Source organism: Salvelinus fontinalis, chromosome 4 (assembly GCF_029448725.1).
Source record: "Salvelinus fontinalis isolate EN_2023a chromosome 4, ASM2944872v1, whole genome shotgun sequence".
NCBI classification, from domain to species: domain Eukaryota; kingdom Metazoa; phylum Chordata; class Actinopteri; order Salmoniformes; family Salmonidae; genus Salvelinus; species Salvelinus fontinalis.
The window spans coordinates 71,413,757-71,438,600 of NC_074668.1; the positions used below are offsets into that span (position 1 = coordinate 71,413,757).

General features: G+C 42.4%; 1 protein-coding gene across 10 annotated transcripts in view; it reads right to left on the minus strand.

Moving 5' to 3' along the window:
- Positions 1-21,980, minus strand: part of LOC129854315 (tight junction protein ZO-1-like) — a 137,950-nt gene extending 115,970 nt beyond the window's left edge. For 6 of the 10 annotated variants that reach the window (XM_055921227.1, XM_055921222.1, XM_055921226.1 and 3 more), the window contains exons 1-2: positions 21,473-21,979; positions 11,667-11,970 (exon numbers count right to left, since the gene is read on the minus strand). In XM_055921227.1, coding sequence (XP_055777202.1) covers positions 11,667-11,970; positions 21,473-21,567 — 399 coding nt within the window. In that variant the 5' untranslated portion in view covers positions 21,568-21,979. Of the gene's footprint in view, positions 1-11,666; positions 11,971-21,472 lie in introns of all 10 variants that reach the window. The other 4 variants (XM_055921223.1, XM_055921221.1, XM_055921219.1 and 1 more) reach the window with 2 other exon arrangements.
- Positions 21,981-24,844: the final 2,864 nt, after the last annotated feature.

The window sequence follows — 24,844 nt, forward strand, 5'->3', positions numbered from 1 at the left end:
TTCTCTCCTCCATGTGTCCAACCGCATGCGACCATTTGCAAAAGGTACCTGCATCAGTATAGTTGCCTAGCTGCGCAAAATGTTATGCAGCAGTGATGCAATGACGCAGTCGGTGTGTTCGAAGCGTTAACCCTGATATGCATTGCAGTTTTTCCACTGACTGTTGTTTTCTAAGAACAAAGTCCCAGCCATGTGGGAGTTGTGAGTGATAAGATGAGTGTGTGGGTCTGCCTACACATGGGAAATATCTTCCATCTATTCCGAACACTCTGCAGCCCTTTTTTCTCTCATCCCCCATAAACTGTATCCATGTTATAACCTCTACTCCTCCCACTCATTCATCACCCTACACCGCTCATCCATTCCTCATCTCTCTCCCCTCTGTCTCTCTCTGCGCTAAGCTCTCTCACTGGAGTATGCAGGGAGTTTTCATCACCTGCAGAATAGAATCATTGCAGACAAATGCAGTTGCAGTTATCAGTCATCTCACTACACTGTCTTTACCAAATCAAATCAAAGTATATTTGTCACGTGCGCCGAATTCAACAGGTGTAGACCTTACAGTGAAATGCTTACTTACAGGCTCTAACCAATAGTGTGAAAAAAAGGTATGTGTGTGTGTGTAGGTAAGAAATAAGAAATAATAAGAAATAACCCCAGTTAGCCTAAAGAAATAAAACAACAGTAAAAATACATTTGAAAATAAGAGTAGCAAGGCTATATACAGGCACCGGTTAGTCAGGCTTATTGAGGTAGTTTGTACATGTAGGTATGGTTGAAGTGACTATGCATATATGATGAACAGAGAGTAGCAGTAGCGTAAAAGGAGGGGTTGGCGGGAGGTGGGACACAATGCAGATAGCCCGGTTAGCCAATGTGCGGGAGCACTGGTTGGTCGGGCCAATTGAGGTAGTATGTCCATGAATGTATAGTTAAAGTGACTATGCATATAAGATAAACAGAGAGTAGCAGCAGCGTAAAAGAGGGGTTGGGGAGGGGGGGGGGGGGTTGGAGGGGGCACACAATGCAAATAGTTCGGGTAACCATCAATCAATCAAGTTTATTTTATATAGCCCTTCGTACATCAGCTAATATCTCGAAGTGCTGTACAGAGACCCAGCCTAAAACCCCAAACAGCTAGAATGCAGGTGTAGAAGCACGGATACTGAACCATTGGTTCGGGTAACCACTGTTTGTCCTAGACTTTGCACTCCGGTACAAAGGGGCTCTGCCTATGTTTACTGTCCCTCCTAATTATCATACACAGGCGAAGAATCTGAAAAGAGTTGCACAATGATGCATTCAACTTAAATGAGTCTTCTGCATTTAACCCAACCCTGCTGAATCCGAAAGGTGAGGGGAGCTGCCTTAATCGACGCCCGGGGAGCAGTGGTTGTTTGGGGTTAAAATGAAGGCTCTTCGTGTACAGTACAGACAAGTCAATAACGCTCAATGACATGTGGAACATTTCTCGACAACCTCCTTCATGAGTCTTGAAAAGCTGCTCCTTTGTCCAAAGGTAAGTACAGTATACCTGAAGACATAAACTGATCACAAATCTCCCCTCTCAGCTCATTAGTCTCAGGGAGAGTCCGTTTCAGTTCCATGGCATTGTTCTATATAATCGATCCTCTCTGCTTCAGGGCCGCCAGACATTGGCAGCTGCTTTGCATTAGAAGACAAATGGGGGAGCCGTAGGTTTTCCCTGAATAATTAATAACAGCATTCCCAGGTGAGTAACATCTCCAAACTGCCTCCTTCTTACTGCATTCACCTGCTGGAGGCTCCATCGCTAAAGGACCTTTTTTTCTCCTCAGCTAACATTTACAAAAATAACTAGAACCGCAAGAAAAACACTGCATTATGGAGTAGATCATTTTCTTCATCAATTATTCATGTTTTTGACTCCCGTTCGTAAACCTCTATTACAATGGGCCTGGGCTACGTGAGGGAGAAAATGGATGCTAATGCGGCGACTGCATGTGAAGAAGCTAATGCAATGGCTATGAACTCAGTGAGGTGAAATGAAAACTGTCTCATATTGTCCTGTGCCATTGTGATAGTCCTGAGTTGGAAAACAAGAGGGGATAGTGCGGGATAGTGCCTGGTAGGCAGGGGATGCTATTGAAATATGGGGAGAGAACATGAAGTGATGTAGCGAGGAAGGAGAGATGGAGATACTATTATAAATATCTTCTCTTGAGTGTCTTTGAAGAGTAGCCTGATTGAAGGATGACTCAGCTTTGAATAGGAAATCATATAGAATCATTGTGATTACCTTCCATTCCCTCTATCTCTGATCTCTCGATTCAGGTAAATTCAGTAAAATCATATCTGGAACATTCTATAGAAATATCTAATCCAAATTTAATCTAATTCACATTTGACTGGTATATACAGTGCATTCAGAAAGTATTCAAGCCCCTTGACTTTTTCCACATTTGTTACGTTACAGCCTTATTCTAAAATGGGGGGGGGAAAATCGTCAACAATCTACACACAATACCCCATAATGACAAAGTGAAAACAGGTTTTTAGATTTTTTGCAAATGTATTCAAAATAAAAAACAGATACCTTATTTACATAAGTATTCAGACCCTTTTTCTATGAGACTTGAGCTCAGGTGCATCCTGTTTCTACAACTTGATTGGAGTCCACCTGGAGTAAATTTAATTGATAGGAAATTATTTGGAAAGGCACACACTTGTCTATATAAGGTCCCACGGTTGACAGTGCATGTCAGAGCTCTGAGACAGGATTGTGTCAAGGCACAAATCTGGGGATTTCTTAAATGGAAGAAGTTTGGAACCACCAAGAATCGTCCTAGAGCTGGCCACCCGGCCAAATTGAGCAATCGGGGGAGAAGGGCCTTGGCCAGGGAGGTGACCAAAAACTCAATAGTCACTCTGACAGAGCTCCAGAGTTCCTCTGTGGAAATGGGGGAACCTTCCAGAAGGACAACCATCTCTGCAGCACTCCACCAATCAGGCCTTTATGGTAGAGTGGCCAGGCAGAAGCCACTCCTCAGTGAAAGGCACGTGACAGCCTGCTTGGAATTTGCCAAAAGGCATCTAAAGGACTCTCAGACCATGAGAAACAAGACTGTCCGGTCTGACCAAGATTAAACTCTTTGGCCTGAATTCCAAGTGTCACGTCTGGAGGAAACTTGGAACCATCTCTATGGTGAAGCATGGTGGTGGCAGGATCATGCTGTGGGGATGTTTTTCAGTGGCAGGGAGTGGGAGACTAGTCAGGACCAAGGTAAAGATGAACGGTGCAAAGTACAGAGAGATCCTTGATGAAAACCTGCTCCAGAGCATTCAGGACCTCAGACTGGGGAAAACCTAAGCACACAGCCAAGACAAGAGGAGTGGCTTTGGGACAAGTCTCTGAATGTCCTTGATTGGCCCAGCCAGAGCTCGGACTTGAACCATATCCAACATCTCTGGAGAGACCTGAAAATAGCCGTGCAGCGACACTCCTCATCCAAACAGAGCTTGAGAGGATCTGCAGAGAAGAATGGGAGAAACTCCCCAAATACAAGTGTGCCAAGCTTGTAGCGTCATACCCAAGAAGACTCAAGGTTGTAATCACTGCCAAAGGTGAGTAAAGGGTCTTAATTCTTATGCAAATGTGATATTTCCATTTTTTATTTCTAATAAATCTTTGTCATTATGGGGTATTGTGTGTAGATTGATGAGGAAAAAAACAATTTAATTCATTTTAGAATAAGGCTGTAACGTAAACAAAATGTGGAAAAAGTCAAGGGGTCTGAATACAGAATGAACTACAGGTTTTTTTCTCTCTTTCTATCTCTCTCTCTCGGTTCTCTGACATCTACCTCTCTCTCTCTTTCTATCTCTCTCTCTCTCAGTTCTGACATCTACCTCTCTCTTTCTATCTCTCTCTCTCTCTCAGTTCTCTGACATCTACCTCTCTCTCTCTTTCTATCTCTCTCTCGGTTCTCTGACATCTACCTCTCTCTTTCTCTCTCTCTCTCTCGGTTCTCTGACATCTACCTCTCTCTTTCGCTCTCTTACAATCTCATTTGTGATAGTGATATGGTGCTCCAAATCTTTCAGTGAAGAACACTGACTGCCAGCATAGATGACAGCCAGGCTAGGCCTTGGGCTAAAACCTCCTCCTCCATCTTGAGCAATAGATTTTTCCTCTGAATTACATGTAACATCTGAAACATTCCCCTCCTATTTGAGGAGCATAAGACCCCTAGAGAGGGAATACAAAAAGGGAGATAGAGAATTAGTTATGTGGTTTAAATGGTTCCCTGTGGGTATTCCTTTTACACACTTCTTCAATGTAAGGGTGTCCCATCGCTAGTCAAGGAAACCTCAAAATTGTGTTCAGTGGAGCCGTACAATCACCAGGACATAAAGTCCTTGTATTGTGTTTATGACTGAAGATTAGGCAACCCTCCAAGGGCCTGGCTGGTAAGGTGTAACAGGAAGGCCATTGAGGCTCTGGGGAACACTTACCCTGTCACTCAGACTCTTTTTTGCACACACACCAATAAAGTCAAAATTAACTTCAGCCGTTAAAACTGTATGAAATTACAGCATTAATAGCACTATTCATTTTGACTTCGATACTGATACCAGGTTTAGTATCACAATACTCAATACCATCACGATACTTGATACCAAAACGATACCACAGCAAAAAAAGAAGGCGTATTAGTCAAAATCACAGAATGGCACTTGATCCAGACAGATCTTTTGAGTTCAATATCATTACATCTGAAATGTTGGGATTTTGAATGTATGCATTAATTAATCAATTAAACAATCATACAATCAATTCAACACAGTTTTTTTTAGCAATCTAACTACATAACAACATAATGGTAATCATTTATTTGAATGGTAAATCTATTGATAATATAGGTAACTCAAGATGTAGCCTACTGTAGGTCTGTTCACAATTCAGGTGTGTGCATGCATTGAATTACTGATCTTGTTTTGTTGATTTCATGGGGCTACAGATGAAAAACAATATGTTTACCTTCCATTTGGGACTTATTTTATTGTACTGATCAACAACGTTTGCATAGAAGAAGCAATCTCTTTAAGACCCATGACGTCATTCACACAGCGTCTGTTCAAGGCTTGAGCAAAGATAATCTTGACTGGGAGAGACATGAGGTTGGGGGAGAGTAAGTGAATGAATACAGTTTTTGGTGACAATCAGCTTTGTAATCAGCTATATTTTTGCGTTATAGTTAGCATATAATCACAAACAAGGTACTCTAGTGAATTGATGTTGGCTTCATCTGTAAGCTAGCAAGGAAATTTAGCCCACAAAGCTGGAAGCTACCGGTATCTTCTTGCATTGTGGTGTTCTAGCCTGTACTGTACATTGTTTAGAGGAACATTAATTAGCCGTTTCACATTATTCAAGTGTGTTAACTTCTGTACTGCATAAGTGGTAATGCAGCCCAGGCTCCGAGTGAGTTCAGTGGTTCTTCATGGCAGGCTAGAGCTAGCAATGAGGAAGTTGACCAGGCACGGGGCTCTCGCACTATGGTGACAATGGCTGCGCTGATAGACAGACTTGATACGCTCTCAATCAGTAGACGGCGTGAGACACGTTTGACAGAAGTACCGAAAGTACAAAAATTCTAGTACCAAATCACAGAAGTTTCGGTATAACGTGAAACACTAGTGTGAGTGTATTGCTGGATTGTAGCTTGCTATACTAGAAATGAATGATTACATGTATGAGGAATGTGTATGGTGGGGTCAATGGAGGTTGGATAAGAAGTATGGGTCTGGAAAGTTACTAAGTGAGGGACAAGGTAATCACTTGGCTGCGGTCACTGATAAGGTTGGATAGCTATGGATTAGTGAGGAATGGGGGCCGAGGTCAGGTCAGATGAAGGGAGAAGAAATAGCTTTATTACACACATCACTTAGCTTCCTGACTAGCAACAAATATGTATTGGCTGTCTAAATATGCAAGGAGGAGTATAAATACTTGTGCTGGTGGAAACATGGCTTTGTTTTTTCAGCGGTTTACCCACTGAGTGAATAAACTTGGTTTGAATAAACTTGTTTTGAGCTTTGACTAGTTGTCTGTTAGTTTTTCACTGTCTGTCAGAACCTAACAGTATGTGTGTGAGTGAGAGCATGAATGTGTATCCACTCAGGATAGCCATGCTGCTCTGTGCCACCTAGGCCAACGGCTGGTCCATTACTGCCACCTCCAGCTCCACCACATCAATAATGGATTAACTTCTGTAAAATGCAAATGGTGCTTTTCTAAATTTAATCATAATGAGTCCCTCTCATGCACAGACAACAGGCCGGCTGCTGTGTAGGTGGCGAATAATGAGCCCCTAACCAGACACACGAGGACAGGCCGGCTGCTGTGGAGGTGCCGAATGATGAACCCTTACCAAAATACATGATCTCCCAATGACATCCTCATCAAAAACACAAAATAAGCAGATACAGCTGTTAGTTTAGGCTCTTCTTCTACTGGGTAATGTCTGTGTTTGTATCAAGGGGATTCTAGTGAGGGTGGCGCAGTAAACACAAGATGTCTCATGACAGGTGTCTAAAGCAAGTGCAAATCTGTGTGTATTTATGTAAGGTGAATGTTACAAAATGTTGGCTATGTAAGAGAGTTGGCTGTTTTAATGCATGAAATGTCCTGTGTGTTCCAGTGGCCCTAAAAAGCAGTCTTATTGTGCATTAGTGGCAAGTTGGCATGCTCTCACTTCATAAACCGGTGGTTGCTTTTCCCACACCCATCCCCCTCTCCCCATTCAGAGCAATTCATATGAGATGACCAGAGAGGAGAAACCCACTGCCAGCCAAGCCAAGCTGCTCTCAGCTACTGCAGAATCCCAGGGTTGTCATGGTTTTTAGAGCTTGATTCAAGCAGCTTACTATTTATCAGATTACTCTTTTCAGAAGAATAAATCACTCACTCAGTCAGTCAGGGACATATGGAATGCTTTTGGTTTCACAGAACTCAATGCTGAACTGATAGAAGTCACATATTGCATAAGTGAAGGTGTTCTGGCAGTGTGTGTGTGTGTGTGTGTGTGTGTGTGTGTGTGTGTGTGTGTGTGTGTGTGTGTGTGTGTGTGTGTGTGTGTGTGTCGCTGAGAATGATTACCAAGGCTGCATTGCACTGATTCCCTTTCCATACAAGCTTTCTAGTATAACCGGTATGCCATCCTGAGAGAGGCCACATAATAACAACATACAGTGCCTTCAGAAAGTATTCACACCCCTTGACTTACAGTGGCTTGCAAAAGTATTCACCCCCTTGGCATTGTTCCTATTTTGTTGCCTTACAACCTGGAATTAAAATGGATTTTTGGGGGTTTGTATCATTTTATTTACACAACATGCCTAACACTTTGAAAATGCTAAATATTTTTTATTGTAAAACAAACAAGAAATAAGACAAAAAAAATGAAAACTTGAGCGTGCATAACTATTCACCCCCCAAAGTCAATACTTTGTAGAGCCACCTTTTGCAGCAATTACAGCTGCAAGTCTCTTGGGGTATGTCTCTATAAGCTTGGCACATCTAGCCACAGGGAATTTTGCCCATTCTTCCAAGGCAAAACTGCTCCAGCTTCTTCAAGTTGGATGGGTGTCACTGGTGTACAGCAATCTTTTAGTCATACAACAGATTCTCAATTGGATTGAGGTCTGGGCTTTGACTAGGCCCTTCCAAGACATTTAAATGTTTCCCCTTAAACCACTCGAGTGTTGCTTTAGCAGTATGCTTAGGGTCATTGTCCTGCTGGAAGGTGAACCTCCGTCCCAGTCTCAAATCTCTGGAAAACTGAAACAGGTTTCCCTCAAGAATTTCCCTGTATTTAATGTCATCCATCATTCCTTCAATTCTGACCAGTTTCCTAGTCCCTGCAGATGAAAAACATACCCACATCATGATGCTTCCACCACCATGATGTTCCAGAGGTGTTGGGTTTGCGCAAGAGATAGCGTTTTCCTTGATGGCCAAAAAGCTACATTTTATTCTCCTCTGGGTTCTTCCATATGTAGCTTCTTCCATATGTTTCGTGAGTCTCCCACATGCCTTTTGGCGAACACCAAACACGTTTGCTTATTTCTTTTCTTTATGCAATGGCTTAAAGTCCAGCTCTGTGGCGTAAAGTCCAGCTCTGTGGAGTGTGCGGCTTAAAGTGGTCCTATGGATAAATACTCCAATTGTAATGTCCTGACCAGAGTTCTTATGTGTTTTGCTTGTTTAGTGTTGGTCAGGACGTGAGCTGGGTGGGAATTCTATGTTGTGTGTCTAGTTCGTCTGTTTCTGTGTCCAGCCTAATATGGTTCTCAATCAGAGGCAGCTGTCAATCGTTGTCCCTGATTGAGAATCATATATAGGTGGCTTGTTTTGTGTTGGTGATTGTGGGTGGTTGTTTCCTGTCTCTGTGTTTGTGTTCTGCACCAGATAGGACTGTCTCGGTTTTCACGTTTGTTATTTTGTAGTTTGTATAGTGTTCACGTTATTGTCATTCTTTATTAAACATGTTGAACACTAACTGCGCTGCATTTTGGTCCTCTCCTTCATCCCAGGAAGAAAGCCGTTACACCAATCTCCGCTGTGCAGCTCCTTCAGGGTTATCTTAGGTCTCTTTGTTGCCTCTCTGATTAATGCCCTCCTTGCCTGGTCCGTGAATTTTGGTGGGCAGCTCTCTCTTGGCAGGTTTGTTGTGGTGCCATATTATTTCCATTTTTTAATAATGGATTTAATGGTGCTCTGTGGGATGTTCAAAGTTTCTGATATTTTTTTTATAACCCAGCCCTGATCTGTAGTTCTCCACAACTTTGTCCCTGACCTGTTTGGAGAGCTCCTTGGTCTTGATGGTGCCACTTGCTTGGTGGTATCCCTTGCTTAGTGGTGTTGCAGACTCTGTGGCCTTTCAGAACAGGTGTATATATACTGAGATCATATGACAGATCATGTGACACTTAGATTGCAAACAGGTGGACTTTATTTAACAAATTGTGACTTCTGAAGGCAGTGGCGTGCCGTGGGCCTGGGGCCTGGGCCTTCAGTGAGGTACTACACAGTCCCACCCGAATTAATCCACCTCATTATGATTCCATGGCTCTAGAAACTATACATTTAGACAGAAACGCAGTATAACCAGGTGTTGCGTCACCTTGAAATTGACAAATTGACATTTTTGGGTAAACAGTGTTTAGTCTTTTCAATATTTCCCTTCACCTTTTCATTGTGCAGCTCCGTTGCCCTGCGCGTTTGTTCTTTGAGCTGTAGATCCACTCCGGTGTCCCCAAAAGTTTTCAAAAGCACCATTGCTTGTTAGTGCCCAGACGTACTTTGGTGTCTCGTTGCTGCCTTGGTTAGACAACTCAAGTTTGCAAAGCCAGTGTGGCTCCAAACACCAAATTAATCACTTGCAAATAATAGGCATTCCCAGCAGTACAGTTTGCAGTGCTTCTCGGAGCCTGTGAGCCATTGACAGCGCTCACCCCATTGACAGCGCTCGTAGTTGAAACTTTGAAAGTGGCGAGCGAACGAAGCACTTTCCCGCCTGTGACAGGCTTTGTGGCGTCGGGCGACCTCTCCTTACAATGTCTAACTTTTCTTGAAAAGTTCGTCTTGAGAATGGCGTTATAATTATATCCTCGACCAAATCGATATCTTCTCCTCCTTCCGCCATTGTGGGTTGAAAAAACAGCTTAGTAGTACGCAAATTAATTTGTTTATCAAATTCAGTTTCCTAGATCTGCATAGGACCTGCCTCTCAATATTGGTAATCCAATCAAAAGACGTGCACGCACTACGCCTGCTAGCTGGCTCCTGTGTAACACTGGAGCCAGCCAGAAGGCGTACAATACCCAACTCTAGAGCTGATTGGTTGACACTAAATTTTAATTTCCATTCACTATAAGCTACAAGCGCCCGCACTGTTGATTCTGAAGGCCTGAGGGCAGATTTTAGACCCCTGGCAACACATGATGGCTGAATATGATTGGATAAAAGATCTAACATAAAGACCAGCCCTCAAAATCTCAACCTGGGGCTGGAAGCAGTGCAACCAAGAGGAACTATGAAATGAAGAGTATAACTCTTACTCTGGGGAATAATTGAATACATATTTGTGAGAAAATATATATTTTTTAAAATGATATTCTGATGATGTTTAGGCCAGCAGAGAAGGCCTTGCAGGCCCTGACGGCCCACCACTGTCTGAAGGTAATTGGTTGTTTCCAGATCTTATTTAGGGGCTTCATAACAAAGGGGGTGAATACATATGCACGCACCACTTTTCCGTTTTTTTATTTTTTAGAATTTTTTTAAACAAGTAATTTTTTTCCCTTCACCAATTTGGACTATTTTGTGTATGTCCATTACATGAAATCCAAATAAAAATCCCTTTAAATTACAGGTTGTAATGCAACAAAATAGGAAAAACGCCAAGGGGGATGAATACTTTTGCCAGGCACTGTATTCCACATTTTGTTGAAGCCTGAATTCAAAATGGATTAAATAGATGTTCTCACCCATCAACACACAATACCCCATCATGACTAATTAAAAACATGTTTTAAGAACCTTTTTGCAAATGTATTGAAAATGAAATACAGAACTATCTAATTTACATAAGTATTCACACCCATGAATCAATACATGTTAGAATGATCTTTGGCAGCGATTACAACTGTGAGTCTTTGTGGGTAAGTCTCTAAGAGCTTTTTTCAATTCTTCAAACTCTGTCAAGTTGGTTGTTGATCATTGCTAGACAGCAAGTCTTTCCATCATTTTCATGCCAATTTAAGTCAAAACTGTAACTAGGCCCCTCAGGAACATTCAATGTTGTCTTGGTAAGCAAATCAAATGTATATTTGGCCTTATGTCTTAACCTGCTGAAAGATTAATTTGTATCTCAGTCACACCCTGATCTGTTTCACCTGTCTTTGTGATTGAGAGGTTCAAGAGGTTCAAATAGCAACTGCTATTTGAGGACAGAGATCAAAGCTTTGCTTTACACCACACTCCATTAGAATACCATCTCCCTAAGGGAACCCAATAATGCAGCTAGCTAGTGGTTTTATCTTTCCTAAAAGTTAAAAGGTAGTAGGCCCTATTTACAATTATTTTAAACAGGGGCAAAATATCAACTTAATTTGCTGTTCGTGAAGAATGTACTACTTGTCCCCAGATAAACATGAAGTTACGTAACAATATTCATGATTTAGTTTAATAACACACCCCTATTTATATTCCCTTGTACGCACTTACTTGAACTTACGTGTAGGAACTTATATGAACTGAAAAGCCCATTTGTACAGTAAAGACAGTCATCATGTTTGCCATTTTGGCAGGGAAAAGAGTAAAGCCATTTCCCTTTTAAATCGTCTCTTCATTGCCTTTGATAATATTAAAGCGTTTGTTTAGATTCATGATCTAACATTCTTAATTTGACTGCAGGGGGTTTAGAGAATAGCATTTAAGCAGCATTACGATAATATATATTATTCATGAGTTAGAAAGGCCGCTGAAAAATTGAGGGTGACATATTATCCATGTCCTCAGAAAACTGTCATTAGAAAGAATACATGCATATGCACACGCAAACACACACACGCACACACACACCACCACACACACACATTTTAGTCCATTTAGAACTTACATTGGAGTCGAGCAGGTCTATGCTGTCCAGGCTCTTGCTGCGGTGAATGCGGCCCTTGATCCTGCGGAGGGAGGGCTTGCCCTGGGTCATGGGCAGCGAGAGTGTGGAGGTGGCAAACATTACACTGCATCCTCCTATAGCACCAGAACCACACATAGCACCTGCACGAGCAGCGGCACGAGCAGCTGCAGCATCTTCTGCAGCTGCTTCTGCTGAATCCTGAGCTTCTGTAATGGCAGCGGACGAAGCAGCGGTGCCTATCCCTGTGGCACCTATCCCTGACAATCCATCTGTGGGAGTCACCCTGGAACACAGAGGGAGACAGAGGGACAGAGACACCACATTAGTGTTCACATACAGTACGTACATACACAATCACTACTACACCACACACTTTCAAAATGGATGGATAAAGCTCAACGCTAGCAGCACAGGAGGAACTGAGGTAAGAGACAGCGGATACTCAGCTGAATACAGGATAGATCAAAACGTTTTTTCCCTTTTCTCTTCATTTCTTTAAAGGACACTTTTCCCTGTTGGGTTGAGATGCATTCAAGGCAAGTGTGCATAATTGGGTGTAATGTCATGTGGCCCCCGGGGGACTGAGGTATTGAGCATCCTTCCTACTCCTCCATTATTCAGCCAGAGCTAGGCTCTAACATGCACCGCCACACTCTCCCTCTGAAGAGAACCGCTAGCTGAACAGAACCGCCAGGGCCCAAGGCCACACTCATCCCCCCACAGACCCCCAGCCTGCGGGAATCCAGATGTTGGAGAGGATCAGGGCTTCTGGAGGCTGTTCTGTCACAGCAGATAATTTATGCGGCTGCTGCTGCTTGGGGGAAAACTAACCTTTATACTCATATCCGGTCCCACTGTCAAACAGCCTAAAACTGCTATAGCCTTCCGAGTTTAGGAATCAAACAGGTGATGTGAAAGCTGTGAGGAGGCGAGAGAGGAAGTGGTAGAACTCTGTGTCAAAGATTGTAGGGAAATCACGATTAAGCTCCTAAAGGTTTGTAACTGGCTTTGTAAACGTTTTTGAAATGGCTCCAACTACGGCTGCAGCAACAGCAGCAGAAGCACTAGAGCTCTGGGTATAGAGTGCTTTAGTGACATTACTGCAATACAATAGTGCTGACTACCTAGCCCTCCCTTCTGCAAGCTGATTACTTATTCAAGTAATGTCACGGCATGTATGGTAAGCACTATCGACCTGCAGAAAGTTAGACCTTAGGGCTGCACCGATACACATCTCCTTTGCTTTTAAGAGCAGTAAATGGTATGGATCATGAAAGTGGTCTATTGAGAGGTGATTCTATAAAGACAACAAGACAGGGTTGAATCGGAATCTTCTGTGATCACTTTTGAGTTTTCTGTTGTTACCATTTATTCACAATACAACAAAGCTTCTCACAAGAAGAAACATGCTTTACTTTGAATTCAAATAAAACGATGAGCATCATACAGAGCATACGACCACTGCTGCATGTCTATAAGTGCCTTCTATATGTTGGTACCACTGACTGTGTCTCAACAGATTCAGAACAGATGCAAGATAAGAGAAAATAGCACAGAGACCAGTTTTATCTCTGTTGATTCGTGATAGGGCCATACACATGCTGATGTATTCACTGGCACTGAAGTTACCGGCTCCCAAAACCAAAAACCTCTAGGACAAGCCTGGGGACTGCCTCCCCTCAGTGCCCTGCCTGGCATCACATTCCCTGCTCTGGCCCCGTGATGATGGCTGATGGGCAGCAACCCTGATGTAGAGGCTGGAAGCTGCCTGGGCTTCTCTCCCATGACCTCCTCACTCCCCCGCTACTGACCATCCCAGCCCACGCACACTAGGGATTTACTTTCAAAGCTACCAGAGTGCTCTCTGTCTCTCTCACTCACACACACACACACACATACATTGCATTCAATCTGGAGGAGCCTCTGACAACCACAATCCCAGAGTCTTACTGTACATAGCAGCTGTGAAGAGGGGATTCCATTCATACAGCCGAGTGGCAGCTAAGAAAGCCCTGTGGGGTTCTGGAGTAGATTTCTAAGAATGAAAGACTTGCATTCAGATGGATGGTATGGCCCTGTAGCTGTGCTCTCTCTCTCTGCTCTGATACAGGCTATGGATGGAGCATCGGTCATGGTACAGTACCTCTGGATCAACTGGCCCATACAGAGGAACCATGCAGAAGCTCTATGTGGTACACTCTACTAACCCATCTACATGAAACTAAAGCACACAGAAGAGTCCTTGTGAGAGTGAATACTTTGGAAACTATGCGTTCCAATGAAACAGAAATAAACTTGCTGCATGTGCAAATATGGACTGCTTTCCATGCTGTTGTGGAGTAAGGCAGTAAAATTGTGAGCAGCTTAGACTCAAATACTGTTTGTCCTATCCCTTGTGTACCCTTACAACAAACAATGCCTAAACTTTAAGAAAAGAAAAAAGAAAAAAAAGAAAAATGTAAGCAGCAACTCTTGCGAAAGGTGAAGTTTATGAATATTACATGAAGATTTGTCCAGAAATAGAGAATCTTCCTTACTGCAGAGGACTGAAGAGGTCATCACTGCGTTTTACTGACAACCTCAGCATGGTTCTTGATACACACGTCTTATACCAGCCTGGTCTCATAAACTAGATGTAACATAGTAAAAGTAAATCCGGGATACTCAAGTTAGTATGATGTGCTACGTTTGGTATGGTTACATAAGACAGAAGGTTACTTAAGGCAAAGATGAAAGTAGGGTGGTTGGTCTGGGTGGATTGGTGGGCGTCTAGCAACCGAAAGGTTGCGAGTTAGAATCTCATCACGGACAAATTAGCAACTTCTTTTTAGTAACTTTTCAATACTTACTAATTTTTGGATACTTTGCTTCTACTTAGCATGTGAGCTAACCCTTCCCCTAACCCTAGTCTTTACCCTTTTAGCTAACCCTTTAACCTAACTCCTAAACTTAACCCTTACCCCTAGCCTAACTAACATTAGTCAGCTAGCTAATGTTAGCCACCTAGCTAGAATTTGGAACATATCATACATTTTTGAAATTCGTAACATATAACACAAATTGTAATTTGTAACATATCATACTAAATGTAGTCTCTCTGATTTCCGTACAGAATAATACGGAATGCTTTGAGACCAGTTTGCTTATACTGGGTAGTGAACACATAACATTACGACATACCAGAGCTTTCGACCCTAAACATCTATTATGGATCATCTCTGATTCAGCATTGACGCATTTTAAAAGACATGGATAGAGTTATATCATCACCGCAATAGCGCTAATGGTTTTGAAATGCAGCAGTTTAAGTCCACTGTCCTCACCATGCGGTCCACGTCATACCCAGCTTGTCCATTCACTCAAATAGGACAGTAGGTGTTTTGGAAGCACTGGTACATTAGTAGTGATAATAATGACGACCTATACGTCTTTGATGCCAGATACACATTTTAATATGATCAGTGTCGACAAGGTGAACTAATTATCAAAAACAATATGGATGCTTAGATTTGACATGATGCAGTAAGTGGACATTAGAAAAGCTAAATGTCTATTTTACATCATCAACATGGCCTATCTGGTTAGTCAGTGAAAAGTGATACCTGACAGCAGTGCTATAAGTCCTTGACCTTGGAACACAGGAAGTAAAACAAATGTGCTGTGGTGCTGAATGGTACAGAGCAACACAGCATCACATCTAGCACACTGACTGATTCATACACCCTACAGCACAAGTGTCAAACTCATTCCAAGAAGGGCCGAGTGTCTGCGGGTTTTCGCTCCTCCCTTGTCCTTGATCGATGAATTAAGGTCACTAATTAGCAAGGAACTCCTCTTACCTGGTTGTCTAGTGCTTAAGGATGCACTATGCAGAAATTGCTCCGCCATTTCCTGGATGCTAGAATTCGAATAGTTTAGCTTAATTTCAGTTTACATGACAAAACAAGCAAGTATAGTGTAGAGAATCATTGTACCATCTAAACCGCTGTGAAATATATTTTCCATAAACAAAAATATTGCATTTTCAACTGTTTTGAGCTGGTGTACAAAACCAAAAGATGCAAAAACTAAACTATTGAACGGGAAGCATAGAAATAGCACACACATAACAGATCTACCGCTTTTTAGACTTGCTTTCAATGACAATGACATAGCTATAACTCACATTTCTATGTGAATTTGGTCGGTTCGCCCAAAAAGTAACATATTGCAGCTTTAAGCAAGGGAAGCATAGAAATAGCGCACACAGAACATGTCTACCGCTTCTTAGACTTGCGTGCAATGAGAATGACAGATCTATAACACACATTTCTATGTGAATTTGCAGAGACACTCAGCCTTCCGTGGATTGAGTTTGACACCCCTGCTCTATAAGCTACTGGCTCCAGACTAGCTCCATGGTTCAGATGTGGGATGAGTAGACTTAATTTAATCATTGTGGTGATGATGATCAAACATATCCTTAGGTCTTATGTAACCTTCCGTTGACCTTCATATGAGAAAGACTTTACTGTTGAAATTGTTCTCAGCTGTCTACCAAACACATTCAAAAGAGACTGGATTGTCGCTACACAGATCCGAAACATGAAAGCAACAAACGCCTCTCTATTTTCTGTGGTCTATATATAAAACATTCAACTATCAACTCCCTGTTCAGAGTCTATGCATGGAGTGTCAGAAAGTGTTGTCCTTTGTAGGACAAGCTTACTTCAGCATACAGCTCCATAATCAAAGAACAATAGTTCTGTTGGATTTTTTATTTTTTTTTAAAGCTATTCAACGTTTAAAATGCTCAAGAGTTAGGATCAAAGCTAGCTTGCAGTACAGCCATTGTGTCTAAATCCAATGGAAATGACTAGGGCCTTCAGCATTACAACGTTTAAGTACCTCTGAAGTATTTAGTTATGACAGTTCCTCACACAGTGTGCACCCTGCAGAACAATCGCCTGCACTTAACCGAGACAACAATGGCCAGAGCATGAGTCTGATACCTCTGTCTCAGGCTTTTCTGTTGGAGGAGAAAGAAAGAACACAGCAGACACATCAATAACTGTATCTGGGCCATTACAGAAACTTACTGCACAGAAGAGGCCTATGTTTCATCCTGTGAGCCTGAGAGGGACTGAGAGGGACTGAAGGACAGTACGGTCAGCACGTGGCCTACTATAGGCTCTCCTGGCTAAGCCTGGCCGGACCTAACATCCCCTGAGCTCTACCACTACAACACATTACTCATCCACTACAGGCTTCATCCCTCCTGGAGCGTGGGATGACTAGAGAGGCCTTTTGCTGCATCCCATTTGCATCCCTGAGATTAACAACGTCATGATGCGTAAAAAAAAATGAAAGGGCCAAAACAAAGCAAAGCATATTAAACCAAGTGAACATCCTTGGAAAATATAATTGGGGAATAAAAAAACAGCAGGCGTTATTTAAACTCTGAGCGCATGAGGCGACCAGGAGAAAGGCGGGCAGGCAGGTGGGATCGGAGGGTTCGCCACCCTGATTAGGTAGGCTAGACAACTCAGACAGATGGATAGACAGATTAGGCCTTTAGACATGTATCTAACATGACAGGCCAACGGTCACATCCGAACACTGGGGTGACCCCTGTGGAGAGGCACATAAAGACCCACCATCAACACAGCATACTACAGCCACACCCCTCATCTTTCCTGATCACGTCTCCACGTGCAGTAGATCCTCCTTATTAGAGAGGGTGAAACACTTACAATAAAAGCACAGCTTGGAGTTATGTCTGGTAATGGAGTGTAAAGTGTATTAACCCAAGTCCAGGTTGACACTAGGTTCTGACTAACCGTGTGTAAACGGAATGTAAGAGTAATAAATGAACAGTAGGGCAGGAACATCTGCTCAGCATCTGGGTGATGGGGGATCTGTCCATGGACTGCACTGAAGTGAGGACAAAACCTTCCTTAACCCTAACCTGAAAGGTGAGAGCCGCAGGGCATCTCACTGAGTGTGAGCCAACTCCAGTAAAAGGCTTCTGTTTCTTTCTAGAAAGAAACAAAAAGTAGGGTAGTTGAGTCACCTTGTCTTCCTAGACTCATGATGTATTCACTTGAGAAAGCTGGATATAGTTCCTAAAAGAGAAATATAAAATGCCCAGTGTAGAGGACATTACCAAGTTCATATGGGAAAGGTACATGGGGTTAGCTAGTTTGTCATGTCCTCCGGTGTTTGTGGCGCGGTGACAGATTCCATCTTCTCAGCCTCCTGCGAGTCTTCATGACAGACATGAGTCATTCTGGCCGGGAGCATCTTACTGACTCACAGATTTTAACAGTCATGCTTCTCCACGTCTGTATCTTCCTGGAGGGGATAAATGTCTGATAGGTCTTGTTGTCATTGCTCCTCCAGCCAGGCTTTTATAGGAGCAATTACTGCAGCTACATTACCGTGAGGTCACGAAGGCCCCGAACACGGGCTCAGTGCTTGCTGAATTAATGCACTGTTGGTCTGTGTGTGAAGGGAAAACTACTGTTTTTTGGAATCAACTACACAAATTCAGTGAATGTATTAATCTGATTAATGAATGACAGAGAGAGAGAGAGAGAAAGGTGGGGGGTGAAAAAAACAGTGACATTAAGATCAGAATCATGTCTGTGATGTGTGTCAGGTCTCTCGACCTGTGTGCACCTCCGTTGTAAACTTTCATTCATAGGCTAGGTTGTAGCAACCTCATGATGGGTATAGGGAAAATTTGAGTATCATGTAGCCTAAACCTATCGCTGTTACATTGAACTGGGTGAATGGAATATGAATGACAGTCATTCAATATGCTGTAATAGAAATAAGACCACGCTCATAAAAAAATAATCATCCTCCCTCATCTTAAACGGCACTGACCACCACTGGTGTACACTGAGTATACCAAACATAAGGAACACCGCCCCCTTATGCCCTCAGAACAGATTAAATTAATCGGGGAATGGACTCTACAAGGTGTCAAAAGCATTCCACAGGGATGCTGGCCCATGTTGACTCCAATGCTTTCTACAGTTGTGTCAAGTTGGCTGGATGTCCTTTGGGTGGTTGACCATTCTTGATACACACGGGAAACTGTTGAGCGTGAAAAAAACAGCAGTGTTGCAGTTCTTGACACAAACAGGTGCGCCTGGCACCTACTACCATAACCTGTTCAAAGGCATTTAAATATTTTGTTTTGCCCATTCACCCTCTGAATGGCACACATACATAATCCTTGTCTCAACTATCTCAATGCTTAACATGTGTCCTCTCCTTCATCTACACTGATTGAAGTGGATTTAACAAGTGACATCGTTAAGGGATCATATATTTCACCAAGATTCACCTGGTCAGTCTATGTCATGAAAAGAGCAGGAGTTCTTCATGTTTTGTACACTCAGTGTATATTAACAGCCATCCTCCTATCCTTTTTTATGTGGTCAGTGTTAGCTCCACCCAGAGCACCCTGCTTTGTATGATAAGCCCACTTACAACCGTCTTGAATGATGCCTGAATCAAATGCCCCCCCCCCCCCCCCCCCCCCCATGAGGTGAAGGAACTGGATGGGGGTAGGGATGGGGGCAGCCACAAGTCAATAAACCCAATTTAATCCGTTCCCTTTAGTGCCATAAACCAGCTGAGAGGAGATTACAACCATTCTGGCCAATGACTCAATACAAAACAACAAGAAGTTAGCCTAGCAGGGGCTAACTGGCTTCTGCTTGGGGCATCTAACATGTCCATCGGTCCGTCAGGCAATATCGTAATCTCCTTTTAATGGGTATCCCCCTCCCCCCAACACGGGATGGGATGACCCTGAGATCCACCGCACTGCACTGCCTCTCTTAAGGGAGCAGTGTCAAAAAAAGAACCACAGTGCTTGCTGCTGCTCTCTCAACACTAGTGACAGCATTCACACAAAGAAAGGAGGAACACATTCTAGAATAGAAAACATTCTTCCCACTCCCAATCTGAGGATTTTTGACTGCTGATCTGGAATTTTCTTCACACTCAGAATTGGAATGTTTTCATAAACATCCCCCAGAATTAGCTCTGCTAGATCGGATACAATAAACCAATAAACCACTGTTTGTTTGTCATCGAAGACTAATACCACTGAATTTGGCCGGATTATGTCACATGCTTAATGTCATTTGTGTGGATTACAGATGAGGAAACAGTGCACATGCGATCTGGCGGAAGAAAGAAATACCAACCAATCCTTTCCATTAATTCCCTACTAGAATGATTGATTTTCTTATTTACTCTGATTAATTTACTTATTTACTTTGATTTTATTTATTTATCCTGCAGCAGTAAGGGTTTGATTTCATGATATGGTGGTTACTAAGACACTAAGTAAAAGGGTTTAGGAGAACAGCCAAACAAAGGTTGTTGACACGGCTTTGTCCTGGTCTTACTGTGACTACTGCAGTATAATACAGAACCACTCCATGTTTCCATAGGTTGAACTGAACTAAACCACTGAGGTATTAGGTAAAGGGAATATAGTATGGTGGTCACATCTGGATGGGCGAATCGTGTTCTGTATAATGGATGGATGGTAAATGAGATTATATGTCAATCTGGTTATCAACAGACAGGTGGGAAGGCTGAGATGTAGACACGCACCACAGAGAGCGTGACAGGGGTTCTGATGATTAGATGCACCCATCAGCAGGAACTCCTCCCAGTGATATAACTTACTGTGCACCAGTAACTCCTGTTTTACACTAGTATTGAACAATGACTAATAACTGTAGGAGATCATGTTTCATGCTACATATTTTCACGCTATTCATTTGAATTAGATGCAGAGATCAAAAAATGATGATAGCAATAATTATTCAGATTTCACAGGGTAGTATTACCATTTCTAACAAGGGGGTAATAATGACATGATGAGAAAGAAGGAAGTGGACTGTGTGAAAGGCAAATGTACTAGAATCAGAAATGTCACAAAGACAAGGACAAAATCGAGTCCACATAGAGACATTATATTATAGTCTGATGTATACTGACATATTTTGACACATTGTGTCTAGATAACAATGCCTTTATTACTCTGCTTCACCTGGTCTTTAATCATTTCTGGATCTTTCTAGATCATCACAGTAAATGTGTGATTTCTTCCCCTGAGAGGGATGTGCCACCACTAGTTCTCCAAAAACAGAGGCACAGATACAACTGGAATGTAGTGGAATTACACCCCCCCCCCCCCCCCCGCCCAATTAAAACATATTGGGAGAGACACAACCATGTACAGGCAAAAAACACACTGGCAGATTACAACCATGTACTACTGGCATACTATCACCCTGCCCAAATAACACACAGTGTAGGCACAGATACAACCAAGTAGGCATTACAAACCAAGTAGACATTGCCTAAAATACATAAATGACAGATACAAATATGTATCAGCATTGACTAACAATCCCCCTGCCCAGAAAACACAAATACAACAAATACCAGCATACAATCTTCCTCCATGCCCACTACCACAGCAACATTGAGCACAAAGAGGGAGGCTTGAGCTGACTTCCGCAAACAGCTGCTGCTCACCCTAACTAAGCATGTCACACAGAGAGACTCCCACTCTCCTTGACAACAAAGCTAAAAAGCTAATTGTGCAGCCGGAGCACAAGCACAATGGCTGTGTGGTTCCTCTCTCTGTCTTCCTCTCCGCTGTCATTAGGTAAGACTGATACGGTAGACTGTACATACACTACGCTATCCTCCTCTCCTCTCCTCAGCATCACCCCGGTTCCCCGCACGGTGAAATCCATACTCACCACATCTGTCTCTTAGGAGGGATGCAATTGTCTCTGTTGATGGCAGTCACCCCCAAAGCCATCTGCATCACCGTTATGTATTTCTGGTACTTCATGTTGTCCACCACTACTAGGAATCCACACCACAAACCAGTTTATGGAAAACATGTAATTTCTATTGGCTGGCAGCCGCCTGCACCGCGTCTTCCTTGTTCAGCATCAGAACGCCATTTCCAGCGCTGAAGGACTGACAGGGAAAACACTCCCCACGGAGCTCAACAAAAGGTACCATGCCGCTGCAACCCATGTCTGCAATGACACCCTAATCTCATTAGTGCTCAGGAATAGATGGCTAATCCATTCAATGTTAGTCAGGACCATAACATTGTTCTGTTGTTCGCCCTAGAGGCTCTTTTCTTTGGAAAAAAACTCTAGCTAGCGAAACGCTGCAGCGGCACCCAAATGTCCGTGTGTGAGGTAGGAGAGAGTGTGCTGTGCGTGTGTTTAACGAGAGAGAGCAGGGAAGAGAGGCGTTAGAGGGAGAGGGAGGGAGAGTGAGTGCATGTAGAGCTGAGAGGGGTTCTTGTCCAATGAATAAATCTTGGTATTTCATTTGGGTGCATGATATAGTTTTTTTGTTTTCACCAGAGCAAACACAGGGTTCATAATTAAACCCTATAAAAAAGGGCTGTATAAAAACTTGATTAATGGGCTGATCCTAGGACTGCTCCCAGACCGGTAGTTGTTATACCTACTGAAAGGAAGGAGGAGGGGGAAGGACAGTAGAGAAGAAAGGTAGGAAAGGTAAAAAGAAAGGTAAAAAAATTCTCCCACAATGTAATTATATTCTATTATCAACATGTTGATCACATCAATTACACCATATTTAATTAAACATAAATCAGTAAACATTTCTTCCTACCCTATCTATTATTTTTTATTTATTATAATATATTTTTTTACAATTTACAATGTTATCTTACATTTGCAGGTAACAAGGCAGTAAGTGAAACTGAAAAACAGGGTTTGCTTCATCTGTGACAGCTGTCTACCTACTGACCTTGTTGATTTAATCTCAATCTTTTTAGTCAGCCAAACCCTGCTCCTTACTGAGGTCTGAAAGGCAGTCACCATTATCCCATCACTGGCTCAATTAAATAGAGTTCAACAACAAGGCTAATTGGGAAAGGGATTTGAGAGATGAGAATGTAACATTCGTTTGAATACAGAAACTGTTTCCAAGTGGTTTATGAACACAATACTACGTATCGTTTTTGTTATTAATGTACTACACATACAGTTCTATATTGTTTTTCTGTCCTGATTCACAACGAGGAGGAGTCTCCCTTAACCAAAGATCCCTGACTGTCTGGTCCCAGATTACAGATGATTAGGAATCTAAAAGTGGATTGAGTTAGATTAGCCAGCCTACTGCACACAGATTATTGTATACCGTTTCTGTTCTCATCACAGATAAAAACAAACCATCTCCATAACGAGACAGTTCTTCTCTTTTTCCCGTACAGATATATTCACCTATATTATTCTCTTTTGGTACATCCCTGCTCAAGAGTCTTACATAAACATCTCATAAGAATCAAAGGTCAAACCAAGCGGTCAGCAGTCAAAGGCCAAAAGATCCCAGTATCTCTGGGAGGACCACTATTTTCACATTGATTCAATGTCCAATTCTAAGCAACAGTAAACATGTCTACATTTTCAGATACAACAAGAGATGGAAAACACTATACAGAACATTAGACTTAAAAGGCTTGTCCCTTTCCGGTCAGATGTGTGTAAGATACTGTTTCTCTCTGCAGCTCTGTGATCTCTGAGTTCATGATCCAAGCACTGGGACTGTTTCAGAACCGCTCGGCCTCACGGGAAGGACCATTAACCTTTAAAGGTTAAACAAGTCTCTGCGTCATCCTACAGCTCATTCATTTGAGCACAGCCACTGGACTGGATACACCAAAACATAAAAACAACATGATTGAATTTTACATACTACAGTATTGGATATGAAATATTCAAACGGCTTGTGAAACTGACGTCAGTGTGGTGCTAACAGTATATCTTCCTCTACTGTCCCTGTAGCCATACCGGGTTGGAACCAGTGATCCTCTTCTTGCAAAACACACGTGACCGCACTCCTTGACAACGTACACATATTTTGCCACATACTATGCTAAGATGCTAACATGACATGTTGACAATAGAAGAATAAAACATGCAGTTGCTTAGCTAATAATAAATTCAGGGCCAGTGAATGGCTGCCATTTTGTTTCCGTTGTATGTCTATGGGCTGTATTCTGGGAGTAAACAAAGTGCCTGTCCAATCACATTGAGGGATGGGGCAGGATGGCCTGTGTTTTAAATGGATGGTAGAGGTCTGTGTTTCAAATGAAACATTTGGCCAGGACACTAGACGTAACGGTTAGTAATCTTTCATTAAGCACTAAGGGATTCTTAATGACTAAGCTGAGCCACAATCTCCTCTACCTCCTCTTAAAGCATGTCACTGCAGAGGAACATTACCACCCATCAGCCTGGTAATGATGCAAGGTAGGTTATATATCAGATGCCACTATGGATAGGCAATTGTGCAGAAAATATTCCTTCAATGGGCTAAATGTAACATGGACTACATTAGGCCTACATACAAATGAGCAAACAACATCAAATCAAATGTTATTTGCGCCGATGTAGTGCAATGCGTACTGGCGGCAGAGAAGTCAGGCGCAGGAGAGCGAAAACTGATTTACAACGGTGTCATTTAATATCCATAAACCACTGTCAACAGAACAATACCATAAATGGGTCAAACAAAACCCAGTAAATACCAGCATACCGTGCATAGGCACTACAAGAAACAATTACCGACAAGGACATGAGGGGGAACAGAGGGTTAAATACACAACATGTAATTGATGGAATTGGAACCAGGTCTGATGGAAGACAAGATAAAACCAATGTAAAATGAAAAGTGGATCAGCGATGGCTAGAAGGTCGGTGACTTCGACCGCCGAACGCCTCCCGAACAAGGAGAGGGACCAACTTCGGCGGAAGTTGTGACAGCCGAATATAACAGGTGTAGACCTAACAGTGAAATGCTTACTTACAAGCCCTTAACCAACAACGCAGTTTTAAGAAAAATAAGTGTTAAGAAAGTATTTACAAAAGTAAATGAAGTAAAAAATATAATAAAACAAATTAAAAGGATAAAATAGAAAAATAACAAATAATTAAAGAGCAACAGTAAAATAACAGTAGCGAGGCTATATACAGGGGTTACCGATACAGAGTCAATGTACGGGGGCACAGGTTAGTCGTGGTAATTGAGGTAATATGTGCTTCTACACCTGCATTGCTTGCTGTTTGGGGTTTTAGGCT